The sequence below is a fragment of the Cricetulus griseus genome (assembly GCF_003668045.3).
Source record: "Cricetulus griseus strain 17A/GY chromosome 1 unlocalized genomic scaffold, alternate assembly CriGri-PICRH-1.0 chr1_0, whole genome shotgun sequence".
In the NCBI taxonomy this organism is placed as follows: Eukaryota; Metazoa; Chordata; class Mammalia; order Rodentia; family Cricetidae; genus Cricetulus; species Cricetulus griseus.
Window position 1 is genome coordinate 204366265 of NW_023276806.1, and position 26883 is coordinate 204393147.

Sequence of the window (26883 nt, forward strand, 5' to 3'; positions counted from 1 at the left end):
AGAGAGAGAGAGAGAGAGAGAGCAGGTTTCTGAACTTAAACAAAAAGTCTAATCAAACCAAAACAACAACAAAAAAGAATTACAGTGTTTGGCCTCCTCTGGATATAAATTACCTTTTGTTGACCATTCTGCTAAATGAGTATGCCTCAAAGCCTTCACTATACATTTCCAAATTATTTCCCCTTCTGAGTGTATATGTGCTTGTTACCAAGAGGGCATGCTGATGCCCACTTCCTTCTGGGTGGTAGGAAAGAGAAGTGTGAAGATGAAAGACAGTGACTCATTTGGGGTAGTCCACTCAACTAGCTGGCTGCCAGGTGGACACTACAGAAGGAAGACAATGTGGAGGTGTCATGTTGGTCAGAATGGTGATGATGGGGAAAAGAAATTTAACCTTCTCCATAATACTGCATTAAAATAGGTGAAAGAAAACTAAAGATACAAATTAACAAGAATTTGTCATGACCTGGTAGGCATTCTAGGGTAACTCCTAGGATAGTAAATTCATCAAATAGCAACAAGTTATGTAACTTCTTCATGCTTTCATTTCTTTTGTAAAATGCATATAACACATCTTGTAATTCACATTAAACTTTCAGAGCTGAATTACTAGATAAGAGAAAAATACTTAGTAGTAACTGGTACATCCGGCATGTACAAGAAACCACACACATTATACCTTTCAGATGACTTTTTTCTTTTCTTTTTTAAATCAGAAACAATCTTATTAGAAGCAATCTTGTTTTACATATCAATCCCAGTTCCCTCTCCCTCCCATCCTCCCATGCCCTCCACCGATGCCCCCCATCCCATCCCCCATCTACTCCCCAGGGAGGGTGAGGCCTTCCATGAGGCATCTCAGATCCCTCAGACTTTTGAATGTACAGATTTCATTTGTTTTTTGAATCCCAAATACTGCTAACAGTGCCTATAAAACCTCATGCTCTGGCCCTGGGCAGGTTCATCCTCCTCTGCCCATGTCATGCCATGCCAGGTCAAAGCCAGGGAGGGAGAGGCATCCGAATGATCTACAGAAACTCTCAAGTTCTGCAAGTCTACATTGTTCATATGTGGTGAGCTAATGTTCGACACAGAGGACTTCTCACAGAACAAGAACAGACGTGCATAAGCAGTGACCATGAAGTGCAAAGGAAGTCATCCACACTCTCTAATCCAATCAAGAGAACCGCTGAGACAATGTGATCTTATGGAAGAGGAGCACCCATCTTCAGACAAAGAGAAAAGGGTCACACACAAGAAATCTGTCCCTGTTCCAAGCCTTGTCTCAGGTGCGCTGGTTTCTGCAGTCACCAGGGATGTGACCCTGTACATACTGCTATCCCTGAGTCTTTGGCATTCAGTTTCAGCTCACTCTACATTTACCCCAGTCATGTTTCATACTTTCCTCTAGCTTTCACACTTGACCTCTCCACCCTGAGAATCAATATGAGCTTGACACCTGTCTCTCAGGTTGCAATGCCAGCTCATGTATCCTGTTCTGCTCTACTAAATGACCATCTCGCCTCTTCTCAGACTTCAGGCATGATAGTAGCTACTGACCTGGCTGGATATGCTTCACGAAATGGCTGAGATCTGTTTCAAAGCAATGCAGTTCCCATTATTCATCCACGGAAATCATAGTGGTTAAACTATCGAAGAACTAATTTCCCAAAACAGATGTTATTGCCAGACTTAGTTTATACTTTACTTCTCTTGGCTCCAAATGTGGTCTCTAAAAGTCCAAAAAAGACATCTTTAATCCATACCCTCCATTTCATGGTGACTCAAGGGGCCAGACAAGAACCACCTGGAAGCCTCTTCACAGCCCTGGCTCAGAATCCTCCAACTAAACAGGGGCCTTCCCCAGGTCTAGGGGAATGGCCCTGCTTTGTCCCAAGACCACAGCTACTCAGTGTCTCTATTCTCTGATTCCATTGTGCTCCAGCATCTAAATTTCTCCCTTCCTCCCCCTGGAGGGGAAAGGGTGTGTGGAAGAGGAGAAGGGAGGAAAGGATAGACAAAGGAAGAGAGCCACTAAATTAGTATTATGTTCAAGTGAAATCTAAGCTTTTAGTAACTTTTTTTTGTGTTTTGAGACAGGGTTTCTCTGTGGCTTTGGAAGCTGTCCTGGAACTAGCTCTTGTAGACCAGGCTGGGCTGGAACTCACAGAGATCCGCCTGGCTCTGCCTACCGAGTATTGGGACAAAAGGCATTCGCCATCACTGCCTGGCAGCTTTTAGTAACTTTTAGCAATAATAATGGAAAAAACTTCCAGTAACTGAAAACCACAAGAACTCATAGGCACATGAATTCATCTTACGTGCATTCAGCTTTGCATATAAAATACTGCACATAATAGATAGCAAAGCAAGAAAATCTTAGAGCTAAATGTATTAGTGAGCTCTGTAACCCACATTGGAATACACCCCAATGATAAGAGGGTAGACTCATGACTGAATATAAATACAATCAGTGTGAATGTGGATCCAAATGTCAGTGCCTGCTAGGATTTGCTAAGAGGGAGCATGAGGTGTTTCTCACTATTGTTTCAGTTCAGTTAAGGCCACTAATATTGAGGCCTTTTAAAACAGAGGAAATAGCAAAGGAAATTTAGCCATCTTGGAACTTGAATAGTAAGATACAATGAAAGAGAAAAGAAAGTGGCAGTGTTGGAAATGTGTCATCTAGAAAACCTTAAAATATAAAGAGTTGAGGTTTTATGATGGGCCATCTACAGACTATACATCTCAGACTTTGGGAGTTCTTTCTGTACCACCATCTCTTGAAAATTCCTTGTTATTATTCTTTTCCATTCCCTACTTTAATTATTATTTTACTCTCTCTCTCTCTCTCTCTCTCTCTCTCTCTCTCTCTCTCTTCTCTCTCTCTCTCTTTCTCTCTCTCTCTCTCTCTGTGTGTGTGTGTGTGTGGTATGTGCTTGTATGTGTACACATGCATTTGGAGGTGTGGGATTAATGTTGCATGGTTTCCTCAATCACATTCCACCTTAGTTTTGAGACAAGCTCTCTCATTGAACCTAGAGCTAGACTAACTGGCTAGCAAACCTCTAGCAAACAACTAGAAGCCCCTATCTCCACTACTGAGGTTGCAGGGCAAGATGATGTGCCTTGCTTCTTACAAAGATGCTGAGAATCTGAACTCAGATCCTCATTCTTACAAGGTAAGCACTTTACAAACAGGCATCTTGGCAGCTCCACTAATTTACGCCTTACTTCTATGCTCTATATTGTTCTTTTGCTTAAGGATAATTAACATCAAGAACTTGCTAGAAGTTCCCCTGGACTTTGAGGTAGATTGCAAGTAGGAATACTTTTCTTTGTGGCAGACATTATTTGTCCTTAGAATCGCATCCACCCTGTTCTATTATAGATTAACAAGTCACGCAGCATAACTACTTGAACAGATCTTTCGGTTCCTTCAGAAGAACATATTGAAATTCATTCTCTCACCAGCCTGAAGCAATTGCAGCCATGTAAATGAATTTAGCAGTTTGCTAGCATGGAAGACAACATTATATTTTTAAAGTTAGGGTTGAGTGCAAACTTCAACCTCTTCCGTTCTAGAAAATATGGTTTCGATATAGCAGAGATAATATCTACTGTATTTCTATCACAGCTACCAGGAACAGCAGATAAAAAGATTTCCCAGAAATCTGATGTTCCTCTAACATCAGAACAACCTTCTGAAAATGGTATGACAGAATTTGGGGGCTGAAAGGGGGATCGAAATCATGAAGGGAAAGCCAACAGAGACAGCTGACCTGAGCTCCTGGGAGCTCACAGACTCTGGACCTACTGCTGGGGAGCCTGCAAAGGACTTAATTAGGCCCTCTGCATGTGGGCCTTTCAGTTGTGTAGCTCAGTCTGTTTATGGGGCCCCTGGCATTGAGACCAGGATCCATCCCTGGTGCATGAGCTGGCTTTTTGGAGCCCATTCCCTATGGTGGGATGCCTTGCTCCAACTTGATGCAGTGGGGGAGGGCTTGGTCCTGCTTTAACTTGATGTGCCAGGCTCTGTTGACTCCCCACAGGAGCCTTACCCTTTCTGAGGAGTGGATGGGGCAGGGTAGGAAGAGAGGGGAGTGCGAGGAGGGGAGGGAGAGAGAACTGTGGTTGGTAGGTAAAAATGAATAAAAAATTTAAAATAAATAAAAAATAATAAAACTTAAAAAATGGGGGGGGCGGTAAACACATGTCCCGCTTCTGCTGAGTTCTATAGTGCCCTTGAATAAACTGTGAGAAACCCAGCAGCCTCTTCTCCATGGTTAAAGCAAGTCTCCGCTGAAGGGGATGCTGTGGGTAGGATGAGATTAATAAGAGCAGCTCGTGCTCCTTGACATGGCACATGTTTCTGTGGTTTATTACTCTGTTAAAGTTCATACTTCTTTAGATATTGGTAGTGACATTTTCTGGTTCTGTAGCACTTAAATGTATCACCAAAGTGGTGCATGCTGTATCTAACAAGATGTCACTTTCCTAGGAAAAGTCCTTAAGATAAAAAACAAAACAAAACAAAACAAACAAAAAACAGATTTAATGAGGCTATTATATGACTTTAAGGGAAATAGCAGGAGCTTAAAAGCTCTAGTTGAAGGCAGGCTATGGTGTTGCACGACTTTAATTCTAGCACTCAGGAGGCAGAGGCAGGTGGATCTCTGAGATTGTGAGGTCAGCCTGGTCTACAAAGCAAGTTCCAGGATAGATTCCAGAGCTACAGAGAAACTCTGTCTCCGAGCTCTAGTTGAATGACTGAATGAGTAATGAAGTCATGAGTAGAAAAACTGTCCTTGTATACTATTATGCCCCTCTCTATTTCTGGCCAGACAATCACTTAGCAATTCTTGATCACTATCTCCTTTTCTCAGGAAGCAGGGGACATTGATTCTTTGTTGCCATGGGAAAGAGACAGGGAACGCTGCTGAGCAGAGATTTTTGATGAGCAGGAAGACTAAGACCATGACATCTTCGTGAGTGATGGCTGTTAAAACAGTGTCTGAGAAGCTAAACATGAGCATAGCAGCCAACACTGCCAGAGCTGCAGGAAAAAAAGGAACATACTAAGGGATGCTCAAGAACAAGCACCCACACCACTGAACATCCACACTCCTGAGCTCACTGTGGTCACACACAGACCTGAACATCCACACTCCTGAGCTCGCTGTGGACACACACAGCCCCGAACACCCACACTCCTGAGCTCACCGTGGACACACACAGCCCTGAACACCCACACTCCTGAGCTCACTGTTGACACACACAGCCCTGAACACCCACACTCCTGAGCTCACCATGGACACACACAGCCCTGAACACCCACACTCCTGAGCTCACCGTGGACACACACAGCCCTGAACACTCACACTCCTGAGCTCACCATAGACACGCACAGCCCTGAACACTCACACTCCTGAGCTCACCATAGACACGCACAGCCCTGAACACTCACACTCCTGAGCTCACCGTGGACACACACAGCCCTGAACACTCACACTCCTGAGCTCACCATAGACATGCACAGCCCTGAACACTCACACTCCTGAGCTCACCATAGACACGCACAGCCCTGAACACTCACACTCCTGAGCTCACCATGGACACACACAGCCCTGAACACCCACACTCCTGAGCTCACCGTGGACACACACAGCCCTGAACACCCACACTCCTGAGCTCACCGTGGACACGCACAGCCCTGAACACCCACACTCCTGAGCTCACTGTGGTCACACACAGCCCTGAACACCCACACTCCTGAGCTCACTGTTGACACACACAGCCCTGAACACCCACACTCCTGAGCTCACCATGGACACACACAGCCCTGAACACCCACACTCCTGAGCTCACCGTGGACACACACAGCCCTGAACACTCACACTCCTGAGCTCACCATAGACATGCACAGCCCTGAACACTCACACTCCTGAGCTCACCATAGACACGCACAGCCCTGAACACTCACACTCCTGAGCTCACCGTGGACACACACAGCCCTGAACACCCACACTCCTGAGCTCACCGTGGACACACACAGCCCTGAACACCCACACTCCTGAGCTCACCGTGGACACACACAGCCCTGAACACCCACACTCCTGAGCTCACTGTGGTCACACACAGCCCTGAACACCCACACTCCTGAGCTCACTGTTGACACACACAGCCCTGAACACCCACACTCCTGAGCTCACCATGGACACACACAGCCCTGAACACCCACACTCCTGAGCTCACTGTGGACATACACAGCCCTGAACAACCACACTCTAGAGCTCATCGTGGACATGAATACTTCTGAACATCCATACTCCTGAGACCACCGTACACACACACACACACACACACACACACACACACACACACACACACACAGTCTAAGAGCACCATGCAGCACAAAGCCTGAGACCAAGTGTCAACTTGAGAAACTTGAGATATTAGTTTTTCAGGAAAAAAGTAACACATTTTCAGCTACAGAGATCAGTTCTTAGAAATGTATATGCTAAAAATGAATGAGGTCAAACCAATTTCAAACCCTAATTCCTCCCACAATTTTCTGTAGTTTTCATTACCACTGACAACAGGGGCTAAAAGCCAAGTGGTTGGGAAGTAACAGAGTAAGAATAGGTTTAAATCCCCCCAGTTGTGAATTAACAGAAACTAAAGCATGAGTAAAATAAAATGACAACAATAATGTCCATTACAGTATTATAAATATCACGTGAAAACACAATATTAAACGAATATCTCAATAGATCATTTCTAATGTGATAACATTAACCAAGCTGGTTTCTCTCTTCATAGAAGAAATACAATTATTGTGAAATGAATCTCTGTCGACTTAAAGATCAAGCATTTTGCCAATGGAAGGAAAATGTGTAGAGGTCATACATAAGTAAGAAGAAGTGGAAAATATCTCATGCCTCAAAGCCATTTCCCTATGCTCAGAAAAATATCTACTCTATATTAGCACAATTGGGAAGCATTTATCTTTCTGTAACTGGCCTCATTTCACTGCATATAATGTTCGTAAGTCTCACCAGTACTGCAGCCTGTGGCACGCTGTCCTCTTTTAAAGTCTGACTGAAATTCCCCTGCATGCACATGCTACAGTTACTCCATTCATTCATCATCTGTGAACACTTAGACTCTTTCCATCTCTTGGCTGTTGTGAAAATGGCTCAGTGTCTAACATGCTCAATCTCTCAGATGTAGGGAATACAGTGGTAGCTTCGGGGGCTTGGGGGACAAAGGCATGTGAGTTGATATTTTCTGAGAGTTCCTGAAATTCAAGATGAAAAGCTTTACAGACATCCTGTGTACAGCATGCTTGTAGTAAACCATACTATACTGTAGAATCAGAATTTTAAGGAGGTATACCTTATGTTACATGTTTTTTTTTTAACACAATACAGTTTTAAAAACCCGTTTTATTTTCGTAACAATCACAATTATTTATGTTAAATACTCTTCATATGTTTGTGTTATTAGCTGTGGCTATTCAAAATCTATTATAAATTATGTTGATCTGATACTCATTAAAGAAATTGGCAGCTAAGCAGTCAAAGGAAAAGACATGTTTGATTGAGAAAAAAGGCAGAACAGGGGACTCCTGGTAGAGAGCATAGACTGTCTAGTGAGTAGGACCCAAACAAACTGCAGGAAAGGGTGATACTGGCCTTCTGAGTGCACCTGAAGCAGTATGTGTCTCAGGAGGATGGGAGGGAACGCATCAGGGAGGCTGAGAGATGCTGAGGCAAGCTTTCTTTGAGATTTACCTGGTCATAAGAAGGATTTAGTATTTTGAATTTCTTTGAAAATTGTTTTCTTAGTCTGGTGCAAATACTGTAGGTTGCCATCAACTTTATATATTATCCTCTTAGTCAGTGATTCTCAACCTGTTTGTTGTGACCTCTTTGGGAGGGATAGAATGACCCTTTCATAGTGGTCACCTAAGACCATTGGAACATGGTCACTCACTGTGGATTCACAGAGTAAACAGAAAGAATGGGAATTTTCTTGTCTGAACCATACAGTTGAGATTTCTTTGAATGCAATCAGACTGTATTCTCAACCTCATTAATAAAACAAATAAAAATGATGGTGTTTACTGGCATCGTACAATTTTCCACTTCATATTAAATCTAAGCAGCAGATCACCAATCACTTGCATAACAGTGGCTGAAGAAGGAATGATATATCAGACTACTTTGAGTTTGGTAAGAGCTGTAGAGACAGTGGCAAGTCTGAGAAAAAAACCGGGAAATTGAGAGTGGCGTGATCTGACCTATCTCAGCAAGCTCAACCTGGACAGTAGGTGAGCAAGCCCAGGAAACTAGCTGGGAAGCTAGTGTGAGAAAGTGATTGAGGAATGTTGGGGACTGGGTAGGGGAAAGATTGTTTGAAAGATGAACCCACATGTTCTGATAGGTTAATACAGGCAGTGGAAGAATTGCTGATGGCCCTAAGACTTGTAGCTTGAGCCAGAATGGAAGAAAGATCAGCAGATCACATTGAAGTCCACTCACTGTGTAAATAGATAGTTAGATCTGTTCCTATGGTGTTCAGGTAAGATCCTGGAGAAAACAATGCAGAAAACGTAAGGATGAGACAGTCAGGTGAGTGTGTAGAGATAAGCAGTCCATATCAGCAGCTTCTCAAAATACTGTAACTGAGGTGATCATCCTCAAAAACAAAAGCAAAAACAAAAACAAAACCCAAAAAAGATACATTTTGACCCACAGTTAAAAAGGTTTCAGGACATGGTAACTGACCCCATTGCTCTGGGCCTGTAGCCAGGCAGTGAGCATGTCAGGAAGAGCATGGCAGAGCACACTGCTTTTCTCACGACAAAGGAGAAGAGCAAGGGCTGACAGTCTAAATTTCACCTGCAAGGTAACCCCCCCCCCAAATAGCCTAAATTCCTTCCATTACACCTCACCTCACACATGTTTAGCACCTCCCAGCTGTGCATATACTGAGGATCAAGACTTCGACATACAGGTCTTGGGGGGAGGTCAGTTCAGATCCAAATTATAGTACAGTTTAAGGCATGAGTTTATGGGTTGGCTCTAATGTCAGAACTGAGGTTATAAGAAGGAATCTAGGGGCTGAGAGACGGCAGTCAGGCAGTAGGAAAGTGGGCTCATGAGACGTTCTGGAAGTCGAGGGAACAAGGCATCTCTAGAATTACAAACTGTTTCAGCTGAGTGACGGCAGAGAACGCTGCTGCCCACTACAAATAACAAATTCAAGGACACTGCTGAGATGGGTCAAGGAAAGCTTTTGCAGTGATGGGAGCAGCTTTTTGTTTACTGCAGATTTGAGGACAATTGGAAGGAGAGAAAATACAGATGCTAACTGTGGAAAATTCTAAGAGGTTAGCAGTATATGAAAGGCCGGAAATGTGGCAGGGGTGAGGAGAAGAATACTGCTCTGTTTCGCTTTTATTTGTGTGTTGTATGCATATTTACAAGTGTGGGCATGAGTGCCCTGTGGTATGTTGTGACATGAGAACAAAGGTCAAAGGACAATCTTGGATCTTAGTTTTCACCTTGTTTGAGACAGGTGGTTACTGCTTGTTGTTCCTAACACTGGACTAGCTGACCCATAGCTTCTAAGGATTCTCTGCTCCATAACCCCCGCCCCATGACTCTGTAGGAATATATCAACACATCTGGCTTTACATGCATTTTTAGGATCCACACTCCAGTCCTCATGTTTTCATGGCACATGCTTGATCTACAGAAACAGCTCCCCAACTAAGAGGACAGTATTTGTTTTAATGAGCATAGGTCAGCCTGTTAAAAAAATTGTTAGCGTTATCAAATACAAAGATAGTAACCTGAGAGAAGGCATCCGTGCTTTGATTGCAGATGGACATAATGTGCAGACAAAAAGAATCCTGTACCTAGAGAGATGCTTCTCCTCTGTGAGCATTTAGTCCATTCTGCCCAAGGATAGCAGGGGCCCCTCACAGTAAGTCCATGCATCCTTATTTTATTCTCTCCCATTGAATAGCTGCTTCTCCTTTTGATGAGAGCATCATTCACTGTCAAATGCTTCTAGAAACAGACTGTAATTTTATAACTGATATTCTTATGGCCTCTGAAGGGCTGTAGCTAAAATGGCACATTTTCCATAAGCCCCCTTTCACTGAATATTTAAGTGGGGCTTCATTTTACATAAGTAAAAAGATAAACTCTTCCAAAGGCAGAATGAAACTTTCATTCCTTAAAAACTAATGTCAAACCTAACAATTTCATCCCAGTGCTCATGATTTCAAAACTTGAATAATTTAATTAATTCCCTATGTAACTGTGTCTAAAAGTCCAGTTTTCCCCCCATGAAGTCCCACAGGAACCTTGATCATTGCTTATAGATACCTGGCAATTCTTTACTAGCATAAACACTACTGCTTTTAGTAACTATCTAATGAAATGATTGCTTTCACACTTATAATTGCCTAGTTAATATTCTATCAAGCATAACTGTTCCATCAAGCAATCGGATTTTTGGTTTTACAACTGAGTATAGTGATTATTTCCCTCAGATGCCTTATTTTCTCTTCATTTATATTCCTTAAGATTGTGGTGGTTTCACTTAAGCACATTTAAGAACATTTCAAGTTCTGAAATCTCCTACAAGTCAATGTCTGTTCAAGTCACATTGATTTTTCCTCAGTGTGATTATTTGTGTTAGAATATTTTCCACTTGTCTATTAGCCTCATAACTACTAAGTCACTTTTTTTGTTTGTTTGTTTTTGTTTTTCGAGACAGGGTTTCTCTGTGGCTTTGGAAACTTTCCTGGAACTAGCTCTTATAGACCAGGCTGGTCTCTAACTCACAGAGATCCACTTGCCTCTGCCTCCCGAGCTCTGGGATTAAAGGCGTGTGCCACCAACGCTGGGCCTAAGTCACTTTTTTTGAACAGAACACTGACTTCTTTAGTGTTGTCTTAAACATTTGCAGCATCTTGGTGGATTTCTATTTGCAGTCACAGAGACCTCTCTAATATACCAGAGACTCAATACCAGCAGCTCAGAGAGAAGGAACTGAGTGGACACGAAGTATGTGGTTGTGAAATGTCTCTCAGGGCCCCCAGACGGAGCTGAGCACAACTGTGCTATTCTCACTTTTTAAAGACTCTGAAACATCAACAACCCTCTGTTCCATGGAAAATGATTTTTGCACTGTAAGTCTCTTATGTTGCTTGAAGAGTTTAAAGTGTAGGCCCAGGACAGAGTGCTGACTTTGCCACTATTGGCAGCTTCAGGTAACCCACGGGCGTGAGACACACAGCCCTTTCTCCAAGCTTGAATCAAACAGGATCTCACATATCTGATCTTGTTCTTGGGAAAAAGGGATAAAAGAGGCTGAGAGAAACGCTCTTGGCTGGCGCTGACTGGGGTGTTGGAGGGCTGAAGAGGTGTTACTGAGAGGGATCCGGTATCGTTGTTTCATTAAAACCCTGGCTTGACAGGAAACATAGGGGAAACTTATCCAAAGAAATGGTGCATCCGCTGTGCAGGCCAAAAAGTAGATTCTCCCACCACTACGTAGAATAAAGAAACTTATAGTGCTCTTTCTCTCATGTTTCTGGCCACAGATGTCTTTCTTCCCTTCTTCTGCATTCACTATTGTACTCTATTCTAGTCGCTTAATTTTCTTAAATGTCTGAATGCCAAGAGCAAAAGCCCTTAGGAAGTTGTCCACGATTGAGTGCCAATTCGGTTGAAAATCTATATAGACACTTGGACCTGTTAAAAGTAGACTGTGATTGGGTTGACCCACTTTTAGTTTACCTTTTGAAAAATTAGAAGAACTGAGTGAAGTTGAGGGTGAAGTGAATTCTAATTCCCAACACTAGAAATCCGATCCCAAGGTTCTTAGGCAGCTAAAGAGTGCCCCAAAGGAGTTGACATAAAGGGACCATCATTAGCTAGATCCTATTCGCTTTTCTGTCTTCAATATGTCTGTTTTGGAGGGAATTTCATTCATAAAGACTGCAGAGATGGACTGAGTACCTACTACATAGGCAAGAGTCCTTATACATAGCCAGGAGATGGACATCTTGAGATTAGTCTCCTCAAGAAAAAGCAAAGTGTGAAAACAACTGGCATACAGAATGAATCCTGTGTCCTGGGGAGGCGATGACCCGAAGGAGTGGTGATGTTATGGAAGGTTATATAGGACACAACTAGAGACTGGAGAGGCCAGAAGCCACCACAGAATGACAAAAATCCGAGAAGCAATCTGAGTTCCGCTTTTAAAGCACCTTGGATGGATGCTCTGAGAAGTGTGTCACGGAACATCAGAAGTTAGAGGAACCTGTGTCTTTCCCAGTGATGGCCAGTGTAAACACACGAATCTTACCCAGTATTTCCTCAAAGGTTTCTGCGGTTGAAAACCCTGGCAAACCTCACTGTGCTTCACTGCAGAAGCCAGTTGCAAAAGATTTCCATCTTAGAGCTATGGCAATAATACTGTGAAAGCATAAAGTCTTCTGAGGACAAGAGTCCCTTAAAGTATTCCCACATCTGTTGCTACACACTGGCAAAAAAAAGTATTTAAGTTGGTTTTGGGAAAAAATAATTATTTACACCAAGAACTTAATGATGTTCATTAGATTGTGGGCATTTCCTAGGCTCATAGCAGGCAGATATGTGCCTATTTTCATAGCTCTTGTGCTGGTTATGTTTCAGACAGTGAAACTTTCCATCTGTGTTTTGGTTAGTTACTATGTATGGATTTCGGGGATTTTCAGGTGAATGAATAAAGACATACAAATATGTACCAAACCTCTTCATTTCTTGTTATTGAATTCATACAAGAAACATGTGAGGGATGATTAACAGACATTTCAACTCCAATCTACAAATTCTATTTGCATGTACACATTAATATTTTCCCATTGAAAGTGTATAGTCAGCCTCTAAGGTGCCAATAGTCAAGCACAATTACTTCCACACAAAAAGTCTGTGTCAGTCTCTCTTTGATCGCCCAAACAGATCTCTAGCAGTCTGAGAGCTTTCATCCAAAAGACTCCCATGCAAAAGCCAGCAATTCCTATGTATTTATGAGTGAAAACTTACTGCACAGAGGCACACTTTGCAAGCAGAAGACCTAGTCTACTCATGGGAAAAGGACTTAGCAGCTATGATTACAGTATAAAGACTATTTGGTTGAGTATTTCATCTTTACTTGCCTAATTCCATTGAGTCTAGTAAAATTTCAATTTCAAAATTTGTAAAAGCAAAAGAACCCCCGCCTTCTAATTTACAAGTGCTGCAGAATTTTTGTTGTTAGTGGTGGTGGTTTTGGTTTTGTGAGACAGGGTTTCTTTGAGTAGCCCTGGATGCCGTTAAAGTCACTCTGAAGACCAGGCTGGCCTCGAACTCAGAGAGGTCCACCTGCCTTTGGTGCTGGCTGGTGGTAAAGGTGTGTGCCACCATTGTCTGGCAGGATTTTAACTTATAAATATAGAAAAAGAGGATATAGCCTCAGTCCTTCCAGAGACTGAACCACAAGGCTGTCTTGTAGGCATCTTGCCATAGAAACAAAGGTTTGTATAAAATCTAGAATTTACTGAAGAGTATGCAAGCATTTTGTGTTTTGATTAATTCTGCCAAGAATACTGAACAGTCAGAAAGTACTGAAAGATCAGTAAGAGAATAAGTTGGAATCACTGTCAAGACAGAGGCATCTCTGGGCACTTTCTGGTGGAAAAGATGGAGTCCAGATTGTGCTGTCATATAGGATTTCAGGGCAGCATGCCCTAGCCACTCATGCCTAATTAAATGTGTTTTCACTCTTCACGAGATTCATTCAGCAGACAGCATTACTATCTATGCTCAGAATTTTCTAGAAAAAACTAAAATTAAAGGCTTAGCGACTGACTCTTTAACATTGCAGCACACAGAACTGGCCTTTGTGACAGAATGGAAGCTCTCTCTGCCAACAGTAAGGCCTCATGATGGAACAGGTCTAGTTGTACAAACCATGTGACATATTCCTAGCATTGGATAGAAAAGCAAATGTACACAAAGAGGATTTTAACTTACACATTTCGTTCAAATGTTCCCCTAGCTACACAATTATTTTGAGTGTGATGGGAGGAATACTGAGAACTAAATGCATTCCAGAGAACTAGAGTAAACAATCTACAGTCTGAAAAAAATGTTTTTTTCTTTGAGGCAAGGTCTTGCTCTACAGCCCTGGCTGGCCTGGAACTTGTTATGTAGACCAGCCTAGTCTCAAATCCATAAAGATCTGCTAGCCACAGAAAAGACAGAGGACACACAGGGGATTATCTTATGAAATGAAACAGTAAACTGTCTTGTTCAAAAGGAAGAAAGAAGGGCTGCTCACCCTCATGTGACTTTAAAAATGTGTTTTCACACTTTTTTTTAAATTTTCTCTCTCCTTTTTCTGACCTTATTGCAGTGGGCTGTACTTTGTATCTGTAACGAGATTCACCCCCTCAAAGATGGGAAATATTGATTCAAGCCCAAGTGTAGTGCTGAGCACATTGTAACCCCAGTGAGCGCCTGCTGCAGAGTGTCACTGATTTAACAGGGCCCAGCTCTTGTTGTACAAGTATAACTGTACATATTAATATTATACACAATTTCCCTATTATGAAAGTCATCAAACAAAAACTGACCATTACCAAACACGCCTTATATACAATCACTTTTGATAGACTTTAACTTTGCAATCAAATCCTACATGGCCCAATATACTATATTTTCAATTACATATGGAAAATTGTGCTTACATTCCTGTTACATATGGAAAAATAGACTTACAGTTTGGTTTTGTTGTTACTTTCTTCCTTACCTAACTACATGTTTTCTCAGTGTATTGATTCGTGAGTCATAAATTTAAAGAGATATATAGCAAGTAACAAAATGGTATTGTTTCATTTGATAATTAACAACACATCAACCTTGATGTTCAAGTGTGAAGATTCGAGTTTGAATTCTCAGAATCTATGGAAAGAGTGGACATGATAACATGTCTGTATTCCTAGAGGTCCTACATTAAGATGGGGACAAGAGAATTCCCAGAAACATCTGTACCAGCCAGACTGGATCATGCAGCAAATACAACAACAACAGCAACAACAAAAAGAATTAAATCTTAAACAAAGTGGATGGCAAGGAATGCTACCCTAGGTTGTCCTCAGACATCACACATGCCATGGCAAGCACATACTTGGAAGGGGCTGACATTGTCTGTCTCTTTTCCCCTCTCTCCCTCCTTCTCTCTCTCTCTCTCTCTCTCTCTCTCTCTCTCTCTCTCTCTCTGTCTCCTCTCTCCATCTTTTTATTATAAATATCTTCAAAGCAAAATCAGGGAAGACTATTCCATTTATTGTTTTCTGTTACACTGTTTCTACTGTGAAGCCCCCATGGTGAGCAATTTCCAGAGACACTAGTCTATGAGAGATGACTATGGCACACTTCAATTCATATGAACTCATGGATAATCAAGAAAGCTTTTGTGCCAGCAGTCTGCTGGCTGCAACTACAGGAGTGTGTATGCTCACAGCAAAAAGAACACACGCGTGGGTGTTCAAAGTCAATGAAGTGAACAGTGTCTAGGTGGGTGCTGCAGAAGAACCTGAGGCTGCCAATCTGCTCAGATCCTTTCACCCTCAAAAAGACATTTTGTTTGGTAAAGTTCTGGCCATGGTCTCTATAAGCAGCACTATTTGCTTTGATTGCTGCCCAAGTCACTGAGTTCATCAGTTTGGAGGAATGTCTCCTTTCAATGCCTGGGGCTCATTTTAACAGACTTAGTTTGATTCTACAATCAATATGTAAGTCCATGCTCACTTTTTCTCCCTTTGCTTCCAAAGAATCAGCTCCTTTAGTATTGTGCATGTTTTCTGCTATAGTTTTTCTTCTTGGGTATTTCTCTGACTCTCTATGTTCCTTGCTACATCTTCACCTTTCCAGGCCAGACACTCCCTCTAGGATCACCAACATCTTGTTCTCATACAATGGGATCATATCCTATCAAGTATACCAATTACACCTAAATCAAGTGAAGTGATGTATCTGAAAGTGTTTGCTAGGCAAGAGGATAGTGTGCTGCTGTCACTTCTCACACTTGGAATCATCAAGGAAATTTCCATAGTAACAGCATTGCAACAGCTTGATTCCTTGTCTTACTCTGCTTCCAGTACTGTTCTCTGATACCAGTGTTGTCCCATAATCGGCAAAACTGGGCAGGGGCACTGGGTCAGTGGGCTGCTTGCAGCATGAGCGTAAGGCTCTAATTTCAGATCACCAACGTCTACGTAAAAGCCAGGTGTGGTGTGTTTGCATATAATCCCAGCACTGAGGGGTGGAGACAGGTGGGGCCTCTGGGATTTGATAATCAGCCAGTATAGCCAAAACAGCAAGCTCTAGGTTCAGGGAGAAACCCTGTCTCAAAATATAAGGTGGAAAAGTGACTAGAGAAAACATGCTAACATCAACCTCTGGCTTCCACACATGTCCACAAAGGCAAGCATACCCATATACAAATAAGTCCCGTTTCTCTCACTCTTGTTATCTCTCTCCCTCTCTTATATACACATAGAAATATAGGAGTAATAGTAACAATTTTTAATTCAAAATTTTAAAAATAGGGATTTTCTAAAGCAGATTTACTGTTCAAAACCTGGCCGTCATACTCCATTACAGTGGATAAATGTCAGTCTCAAACTTTTCAAGCAGCTGTTGGAAATCTTCCCTACTATTTAAGAATTTTTATTACTGTACATCCCTCCTAATCATTCCCTCTCTCCAAATACCAAATTTTGACTCTTCCATGCTTCTGTGGGTGTCTTTGCTGGCCTGTATGCCTTGCCACCATAGTGATCATTCAAGTCTTCCTACCCTGATGTGGATAAAAATATATATCTATATCCCCACACATTCTACAGCAAAGCTTTCCATGCTAGGGAGCTACTTTTATATATATTGTGAGGTTGTAACTAACCAGTAAGTAGGTATATATCCTCTCTAGAGGAATATTTATCTCAAAGAAGATTCTCAATCAAGATTCACAGCATCAGTTTGTGCTTATGTTATCATTGCTGAGTATTAGTGTATTGAAGAGGTAATTTGACTATCCAGGAAAGTCCATCATTAGCTTTTAAGTGGATGTTATTAAGGCTTTTCAAACACAGTAAAACCTAAATAGCCAGGACATGCTAAATAATTGATACTTTTGTTATAAATTTTATCATTCATAATTTATACATTGATATTTTGAGCCTAGAGATAACATAAAAGATATGAAAATAGAGGGAGAAACATAGCTAGATCTTTCATAAACTAGAAGAAAACACTAACTAGTTTTACTGAAAAATTCATGAAGAAAACAAGACTAGGTACCACCAAGAATAAACATCTTTGGCAAATGGAAAGATAATATATGCTTGAGTCTGGACAAATGGCACTTGAGACTCTTATCTCTGAAGTTGGTTCATTTGTCTTCCCAGTTGCTGATAGACTTGAACCTTTGGATCAACTCCAAGACTCTTGCCCTTCTGAAGTCTGGCTTGCAGACTCTGAGGTCAGCCACTGTAGTCCATGCTCCTCTTCTAGGGTTACTCTGAAACTGAAACTACCTTAAGAAGACTTAAGAGGGATGGGACATTTTCCAAGGCCTTTGTCCCATTGTTTTAGCAAAGCACACAACCTGCCAGTGTCTCCACCTGAAGGAAAATGAACTAAGATTAGTAGTATTGTGAGGTTGGCCTAGATCTGTGGTTTCAAACCCTGACTGTGTCCTCCAATCACCTGAAGTGTTTGAAGAAAACATCCATACTTGATCACAGCACAGAGACACTAAAATACTCTTAGCTAGAAGTTATTTGTGTGCATTGATTAGCCAGAGTACTATAACAAAATACTTTAGACCAAGTGGCTAAAACAACAGGCATTTGTTACTTACATGTTTTGAGGCTAGAAAGTCCTATATCAAAAGGTCAAGAGATTTGATCCTGATGAAAGCTCTCTGTGGCTTTCAGATGGGCTGGCTTCTTGCTGTGTTTTTATGGGATGGAAAAAGACACAGCTCTTGTCACTTCTCTCTAAGGCATTCATTTCTTTTGTGACAGCTTGAACCTCATGACCTATTTTCCCTTCATAAGTCTCATTTATAAGTACTACCATCCTGATAGGGGGATGACATGGAATTTGGAGGGGAAGCACACAAAAACACCCGACAAGTCTAAAGTGTGGCCATGATTGAGAACCTGTGACCGCAGTCAACGTCTATGAACACTTTTGTTGCCAAAAGCCACCTGAGCCCCACAGACATGTGTGAGCTTTACGCCAGTCGCCTGCCTGAGTTAGGCCCAAATGAATACACAGAAACTTGTATTAGGTACAATGCTGCTTGGCCAATGACTAGGATTCCTCATATGTTAGCTCAGTCTTAATTATCATAAATCTATATATTTTATAAGACTTATCAGACGCCTTATTGGTGTCCCTCCTTACCAGTGGATTACATTGTGCTGCTGGATCAGGGGCGGAGGGGAAAAGAGGGCCCTTCCTGTTTCTCCTTCACTTAAATATGAGTCTCCTTGCTATGTAACTTCCTGCCTGGATCAGCACTTCTCTACTACATTTCCCAGAATCCTCTTTGACTTCTAGTTCTGTCTAACTTCCTGTCTCATTGGCCAAACAGTATTTTATTTAACAATCAATAAGATAAACATACACAGTACATTCCCCATCACACTTTTTCAGGGAAACAACCATGAGAGTGTTATCCTGTGTTCCTCAATGCCATGCCGATGGCTCCTGTGAGCAGATCTTGGTTTTGTACAACTCTGTGTAACAGGTGACACTTTTACCTGTCTAGTCCAGAAAATGTGTAGATGTAAGTGGATGATAATTTATAGAAATCAGTTTTAATCAGGTGATGATGTGATTGAAAACCATGAGAACATCAGGAAGGTTATTTATATCTGGCTAGCATTTCGAAATATGTGATAAGGATTTGGGTAGGAACCTTGATATGGGATTTAAAAGGTCACTTTTTAAAAGTATAATTTTTCCATTTATTCTTACTCAAGATATTGAGTTAATCAGTTCTAATAAAGGTCTAGTAGTAAGACCCATGCTTAGAGGAAGGTGGGCAGAGACAGATGGAATGATTCTCTGAGAATGAAAAGCTACCTGTAGCCTAGTGACTCTTACACTTTAATCCAATCCAACCTCCTTCTTTCCAACTCATGAATAAATTATTCTTTCCAAAAATATAAAGAATGTATTTCCAAAGAAATTTATAAAATTTATGCCTTATGAACAAGCACATGAAAAAGACTCACTTATTGAATCAGAACAGCAAGTTCACATCAACTAAGACCCTGGATAATTGAGTTTACTTTAATATCTGTGAACAAACATCAGAAGGAATAAAGGACAATCCAGCCTATTTTAACCATGGGAATTTTGAGTAGAAGCATCTGTTAACCCATCCTTTTAAAATTACGCTAAGTACCACTCCTTCCAAATTATACTAACAAAGTAAAAGTACATTCACTAATGGCATCAAATACTATCAATTTCCTCCCTATCCAACTCTTCATCAGGATGCAGAGGAAATGTGCCAAGTTTATTTGATTATTTAAATCCATGCTCAAAGGACGTAAAGATCAAAGAGGAAATAACATCAAAAAAGGGAAGATGGAGGGGAATATTGAGAAGCATATCAGGAAAATATCATAATAAAAGAGCAACTTCTGCTCTTGCCCTATGTGACAATATCTCACCTGTCCCAATCCCCACCCATTTGAATTCAGTTCCATTAAAGAAAACATACTGTTTCCATGCCATGTGTAGGGTTAAATTATGTCCTGCACTTCATCTATGATTAATAAGAAAATGATAGGACTCTAAGAAATATGTATCTTGAGATGCCACTCTTCTTCCCATCTTCTTCACTGTTGCTGTTATTTTGTTTTCAGAACAGTCTTGGGCTACCAACCTCTCATGGCTATTTTGACAGGACCTATCCAATGCTTTGGGCTGATAGAAAGCAAAGTCTTTGTGGAGAAGATCTTTCATTTGTTATTACTGACATACAGAGAAGCACATTCACACTGAACCCTGGGACATATCCAGGTTTACTCATGTCAACTCATCAACAAGCAAATGTTCACTTATGACTACCACCAGCAACTGTCCATGAAATACTAAACACGGGCACTTTACTTTTATGCAATAGATAGTGTCTGGATCTAGGTGACCCTTAGACATATATATCAAAGAATCACTGAAAATGAGGGTCTGGTGCCAGAACAGGCATTAATGGTGAACAGGTCAAGGTAATGCTGACCAAAGTCTTGATCTAGAAACAGAATCAAAAGAAAGACCAACAGAAATTGGCTGATCTCAATAACAGAAAGGCAACTTGAAGGCCTTGAGCATTAAGGACTCAATAGGCATGTCCTCTAGGTGCCTGGTCTAAAAAGCTATGAAGAATACAATACAGTCTTTGCCCTCAGAATTTTTGTATGGTTGACATAATACAGACCACAAAAAAACCCATGTATCAACAGACCAACAATTTTAATGACTTTAGAATTCATTTTTAGTTGAATTGATAACTTCTCATGAAGATAATCAATTATTGCTTCCTATTTTATTATTATTATTATTATTATTATTAGTAGTAGTAGTAGTAGTAGTAGTAGTAGTAGTAGTATCCCAAAAAAGTGTTGTTCTGTGAATTTTCTTTATATGTGCAGTTACACATATGCACGTGTGTGCATATATGCAGAGGTCAAAAGATAAACTCAGGTGTCATTCCTCAGGTGCTACCCACTTTTGTTTGAGACAGGGTCTCTCATTGGACTAGAGCTTTGCCTAGTAGGCTATACTGTTTGCACAGTAGGCTCCAGGGACATACCTGTCTCCACCTCTCATAACCACTGGAATTGCAACCACAAACCTTCACATATGGTTTTTATATGGGCACTGAGAGTCTGAATTCAGGTCCTCATGCTTACAAGGCACACATTTTACCATCTGCACCATCATCTCCCAATCAGTAGATTTTCTGAGTAATGGAAATGTGTCCAAACTGCTCTTTGTTGTAGTCACATACACAGATGACAAGGCTAAGATGCATGCACATCAATCATGGCTAGTGTGATAAAAAGAAGTGAGTGATTTCATTTTGATAAATTATGAATCAAATAAACACATATACCTAGTGGCCAGGGTACCAAGGGGTATAATTTAAAAACTGGAGTATTTTAGGAATATGAAATAGCACAAAGTATTTCCCTTAATGCCTAATGTACATTATACATATATCAGAAGAATTGCAGATATAGATAAAAATTGGTTTCCACTACACAAGCCATGCATTAACACTCCAAATAATTTTAATAACTTCAGATATATGCATATATGTATCTTACTTAAATTGGCTCTCACCATTAGCATAACTGAGTGAGTGGAAGCATTTTAAAATATTTGAGACATAGCACATTTAACACAGTCACAGATTGTTGGAAAAGACAGTTACTCTCAACTGGTTGTCAATGGAGAAAGAGTCTTAAAAGTTAGAATTGGGTTTTTGGGGGGTATTTATTTATTTATTTATTTATTTATTGACTTTTGCTATTTTGAGACAGTTTTTACTCTGCAGAAGAGGTTGTTGGCTTGAAACTCAGTATGTAGCCCAGGTTGGTCATGAACTCACAGCAATCTTCCAACCACAAGCTCTCAAGTGCTAGGATTATAGATATAAACCATCATGAGTGGCTTAAAAAATGAGATTTAAAGGTCTTCAGTATGGGGTTGAATCAGAGCATGTGGGTAGAGGGCACAGGTGTCAAAGACCTGCTTCAGCACTGCTGGGGTCTTATTGTGCAACAGACAACAGCATAGAAAGGAGGACGGTGGTCTCGGGGGACTGCCTTCACTACATATGGATTTGTCACAATTGTCAAGATTATATAGGGGCCTAGAAGTTATTGTTACCTAAAAAGGATAGACTGCACTCAAATTTTCAAAAGGGAAATAAACACAACATGGGAATGTACAAGAAAAGTCGCCGAGGGCATTTGCAAGAAAGCAAACAGGACTGAAATGCTAGACCTCACTTGAGTCTGTAAATTCTCAACAGGAAAAGATGTTCTTGGAGTGAGCACAGAAAGAGTCACCAAGATGTGGTGATGGATACCTCTTATATCAGAGCTGAGAATGTGGAGGCAGGAAAATCAGGAGTTCGAGGCTATCTTTGGCTACATAGAATTTTTAAGGCCAGACTGCTACGTGAGACCCTGTTTAAAACAAATAAACAGAAAGGACAAAAACCAAACCACAGAAAAGGAAATGTCTGGTTTAGAAGAGACAAAGACTAACTAGGCTGTGTGGTGCCAGAAAAGTCACTTGACTTCTCTGTGTCTGTGTTTCCTCATCAGCAATTCATATCAGATGGGGGAGACAGAAATGAGAAGATGGGTAGATGTTCATGGGGATGGAAACCAGGTGAACACTTGAGTCGGTGGCAAGTGGATCTAAAGTACAAAACTCATTTCCACCAAGCCCTTCCTTTAGGTGCTGTAGTCTTGGCTGACAGAACAGTTTCCAGACACAATCTGAGAAGTTACCAAACATGTACTCAAATTGAGCTCCCAGTATGGACCCACTCCGACCTCCCTTAAGTGTGACGAGTTTGTTTCTCTGGAAACAGTTCATGCTTCCAGAGAAACAAAATGTTTACCAAAAGCAAAATTCTCACAACATACAATGTTAAGCAAGATTCTTCAATTCTACTGTAGAAATAATTCATTGATAAGGGAATCTCTCCTACAAACTTGTCTCTTGAAAACAGCCTTGCTCTGCAGAGAGAGAGAGAGAGAGAGAGAGAGAGAGAGAGAGAGAGATCCCAAGTACAGAAAAACATTATCATGCTAACCAAGAGTAATAAGTTTCCTGAATGGTGACTAGTTATTATTTGGAGGAAGCATGAGTATTTTACATTTGTGGGATAATTTGCTGTAGAGGACAAACTGAAGAAGACCCCTGGCACCACGCCCACAATAGCTAAAGTCATAATTGCTGCAGGAGCCTTAGGTATGACCCATGTTTAACGTGGCCCCGGCAGCAGTGAGACATGACTAGGAAGTTCAGAATCATATTCATTACTTTTAACGAGAGTGTGTAAGCATGATGATTTGCTGTAGCTTGCAGCTCTGTAACTTTCTTAATCCTAAGATCCTGTGGTCTCATAAATGAAAAGAAGTGCTTCCTTAACAGCTCTTCAAACCTCTCCCTTTCCTCCATGACTCATAGACATATCTTAATATGGGAAAGTCAAATGGCCTGGTTCAAACCATCAGGACACCTGAGACACAGAAAGTGATACTACCCTGATCACAGAGATGTTATTAACTGTCAACAGTGAGTACCGTAGCGAATTCTACAATGTGCTCCTGGATAATGGTAAGAATAGTGGTCTAGTTATATCAGAATTGCCGCCTGCATCACACCCTCAGCCAATCCTCAGACCTTTTATTGAGCACATATTATGGGAAGCATGGTATCTGGACAGCCCAAAGACACTGAAGAGGAGGAATAAAGACATCCACAAATACTGATGCATATAATGGGGGATTAAAAGAGAGGCTGGATTTTTCATTTGTAGATAATGTGCCTTAGTTTCCCACAATATGACACCCAAAGGTCAATATATCCATCCCATTTGCCAGTGTCCCCATTGTTGGTAGCAATGTACAAGGAATGGTAAGGGATACATAGTTATCTCATAGTAAAGGAATTATAAAGTATAGTATAGTCATTATAAAGGAAGAAAGAGAGAAGGAAGGAAGGAAGGCAGAAAGAAAGAAAGAAAGAAAGAAAGAAAGAAAGAAAGAAAGGAAGAAAGAAAGAGAAAGGAAGAACTCATATTTCATTTCCACTGGATAGGCTTAGATTTAATGCCATTGCATGAGCTTGTAAGTCTTAAACAATGCAGTCATTCCTTTCCCCTTATGCTTTGTATCTTCAAAGGCATGTATCCAATAAGCCAAAATCTAGGCAATCTAAGCAGGCCTTATTGAGGAAAAATAAAAATTAACTTTGCAAATGTGTGATTTGCTTACAGTGGGCACCAGCTCAGTCATAAAAACCAGTGAGTGCTGATACACGCTACGACATGAGTAAACCGTGAAGACATGTGTTAAGTGAATGAAGCCAGGCATCTTAGGATGCATGTTTGATGATACTGTTCAGATAAAATGTCCGGAGCAAGAAGATCGATAGACACAGAGAGCTGATCTGTGGGATGGGAAATGTCAGTCAATGAGTAAGGCGGGCTCATTAGATGGCAGTGATGGCACACAACTTGCCTATACTAAATGCCACCAAACCTTACACTTCAAACAGATAAACTGTGAGGTAACTGCTTCTGGTTTTCTTAATTAAAACCATTCCTAATGTAGTCTTAGGCATGTGTTTTGCTGAAGTGCAGAGCAATACTGTAATTTGCTTCCCTAATCCTCTGAGATCTCCTTAAACAATAATTTAAGTATCAAGAGGGCCTCGCTTTGTTGCTAAAGTGTCTATGACTGGAATGTGAAAATGTGAATTCAACAGGTGTGGATTGGAAGAGTACTTGCAATGTGGTGGGGTGGGGGCTTGGGGGGTGTGGTTGGGGTCCGGGTTGGGGGTGGGGGTGTCTCCTGCTGTTTTACATGTCAGTGTGATGGTGTGCAAGGCATCCAGCACACTAGCCCTGAGCACTTTCACCAAGGGGAAAACTAAGGGGATTGAAGCTAGGTGAATCAATAGAGTGAGATATAGGCAATCATCACCATAGTGGTGACACATTTCTCGTCAGTCAGAACCAGAAATGACTTCTGTTTACAAAGGCCAGGGCTCCAAGAGCAGCACCGCCCACTGGATGGAAATGTACCTTTAATATATCCTTGATTATAAACAATCTAAAATTTTAAAAGAAGGGTTATAGGAGGCTGATGGGAGCTAAACAGTTATGCTCACAAATTGAGGCACATATTCTAATTTTTAGGTGAATGGCTCCAAATAGTCCTTTAAACACAGCGAAGGTGCCTTTTAGTAATAAAATTGTAAACAAACAAACGAACAAACAAAACCCCACACATTTTACATTCTTTTCCTTTTTGGAAACCTAAACACCTAAAGCACCCCCCAGCACCCCTTCCCGGTAATTAAAACTGTTGATTGCGGAGAGTTACGTCGGTTCAACATGTATAGGGTGTGGAAAGGCTGCAGGAATGAGCTGGGTCCCCGGTAAGCCCACCACCAGCAGCTCCTCTCTGGAAGCTGGGGCGGAAGGCTCATAGGGATTTGAAACTTTTCTGTAAATGGCTGCCTGGACTTGAACGTGACTAAATTGAAAGTACTAGACCCACAGAAAAGTCAGGTCGGTGCTTGTTCAGCTCAGTACCTTTCAGGCGAGTGCGTGTAATTCAAGACAGACACGTGTACTTTCCGTTCAGGTCCACAGTACTGGCAGCATAAAAATGAACGTTCAGGTCGTAGCCCCTAGCCACCGCTGTATTGTATTTCTAGTCACTGACTCATCCTCTTATGTAGGTCTACAAAGCTGTTTCCACAGTTTGCAACCTGGAGAAGAGAGGGCGCGCCAAGTGGGGACCGTGACCCGGCGGCCTCGGGGGTCCAGGTGTCCTGACGGTGTCAGCCTCAGTATGGGGACCCGGCAGGTGGCAGCGGCGCAGCTGAGGGGGTGGGGGCGCAGTCCGCGCGGGTGACATCTAGGGGTCCAGCACGACTCTTCCTGGGTGCTGCTGAATATTCTGAAATCCTCCCCCAGCCGTGTCCCAGAGACTGAGCCCCGAGAAGCCGCCCCGTGGAGGTCCTATCACTTACCCAGGCGACACACGCACAGTAGCTGGACGCACGCGAGGAAGCGCTGCAGGATTCGCATCTCCGGCCGGGTCCGCGGCCCCTTGCCGGCCGCCGGGGTGCAGAGGGTGGGGACACCGAGGCAGGGGACACTGGTGACTGGCCAGGGTCTAAGAGTGGACGTGTGGTCAGAGAGAGACAGAGAAGAGACAGAGGGAGAGAGAGAGAGAGAGAGAGAGAGAGAGAGAGAGAGAGAGAAGAGAGAGAGAGAGAGAGAGGAGGGAGGAGGAAGAGGAGGAGGAGGAGAGGCAGATGCGGGATGCGGTGCTAGGTGGCTCCTGGGCGCGAGAACCGAGCCCGGGCCAGGCGCGGGGCTTCGGGCGGGACGCTGTCCCCTGCCTGCGCGGGCTGCGGCGGCCAGGATCTGAGCGCTAGCAGCCAGCGGCGCGGGAGTGCGGGGACGCGCTCGGGGCTGGGCACGCGCGGAGCGCGGGGGCGGGGACGGGGGAGCAGAAGCGCGGGCGGGGGCCGGGGTCGCGCAGCGACAGAAGAGGGGCGTGGCGGATCCCAGCTTGTCCCAGCCCCGCGCCCCTCCCCCGCCCGCGGCTGGAGGTGGAGTGGAATCTGCTCCGGCTTAGAATCTTCGCGGAGAAAAAGCTCTCTTCATTAAGACTCCTTCATCCCCTAGGAAGCTACAAGAGGAGTCTGGGTCCCCATTGTCCAGCACAGCTTGGGGCTGACCTTTGGGCTTCACCCCTGGGAAAATCTTTCATTTGGTTTTTGTCTTCTCTGCAGTTGCCAAGTGGGTCCTGTCAGGAAGGGGTGAGAGAGCCTGGGTAAACTGTGTTCTCCTCCCCCTTCTTTCCATTTTCCAAGTAAGTAAAGCAGTTCCAGCCCCCATTACCACTAGGGCAGTTAACTCCAATCATCTCCAGTCCTGTTGTGACCATTTGGTCCGGCCTGACCCTTTCCTGGACCCCAATTACTC

General features: G+C 42.3%; 1 protein-coding gene across 7 annotated transcripts in view; it reads right to left on the reverse strand.

Annotated features, from left to right (window-relative positions):
- Ptprz1 (protein tyrosine phosphatase receptor type Z1) overlaps positions 1–26355 on the reverse strand; it is a 173755-nt gene extending 147400 nt beyond the window's left edge. For 3 of the 7 annotated variants that reach the window (XM_027389974.2, XM_027389973.2, XM_027389975.2), the window contains exon 1: positions 25920–26349. In XM_027389974.2, the coding sequence (XP_027245775.1) occupies positions 25920–25977 (58 nt within the window). In that variant the 5' untranslated portion in view covers positions 25978–26349. Of the gene's footprint in view, positions 1–25919 lie in introns of all 7 variants that reach the window. The other 4 variants (XM_035450950.1, XM_027389969.2, XM_035450951.1 and 1 more) reach the window with 2 other exon arrangements.
- Between the last annotated feature and the right edge of the window lie 528 nt (positions 26356–26883).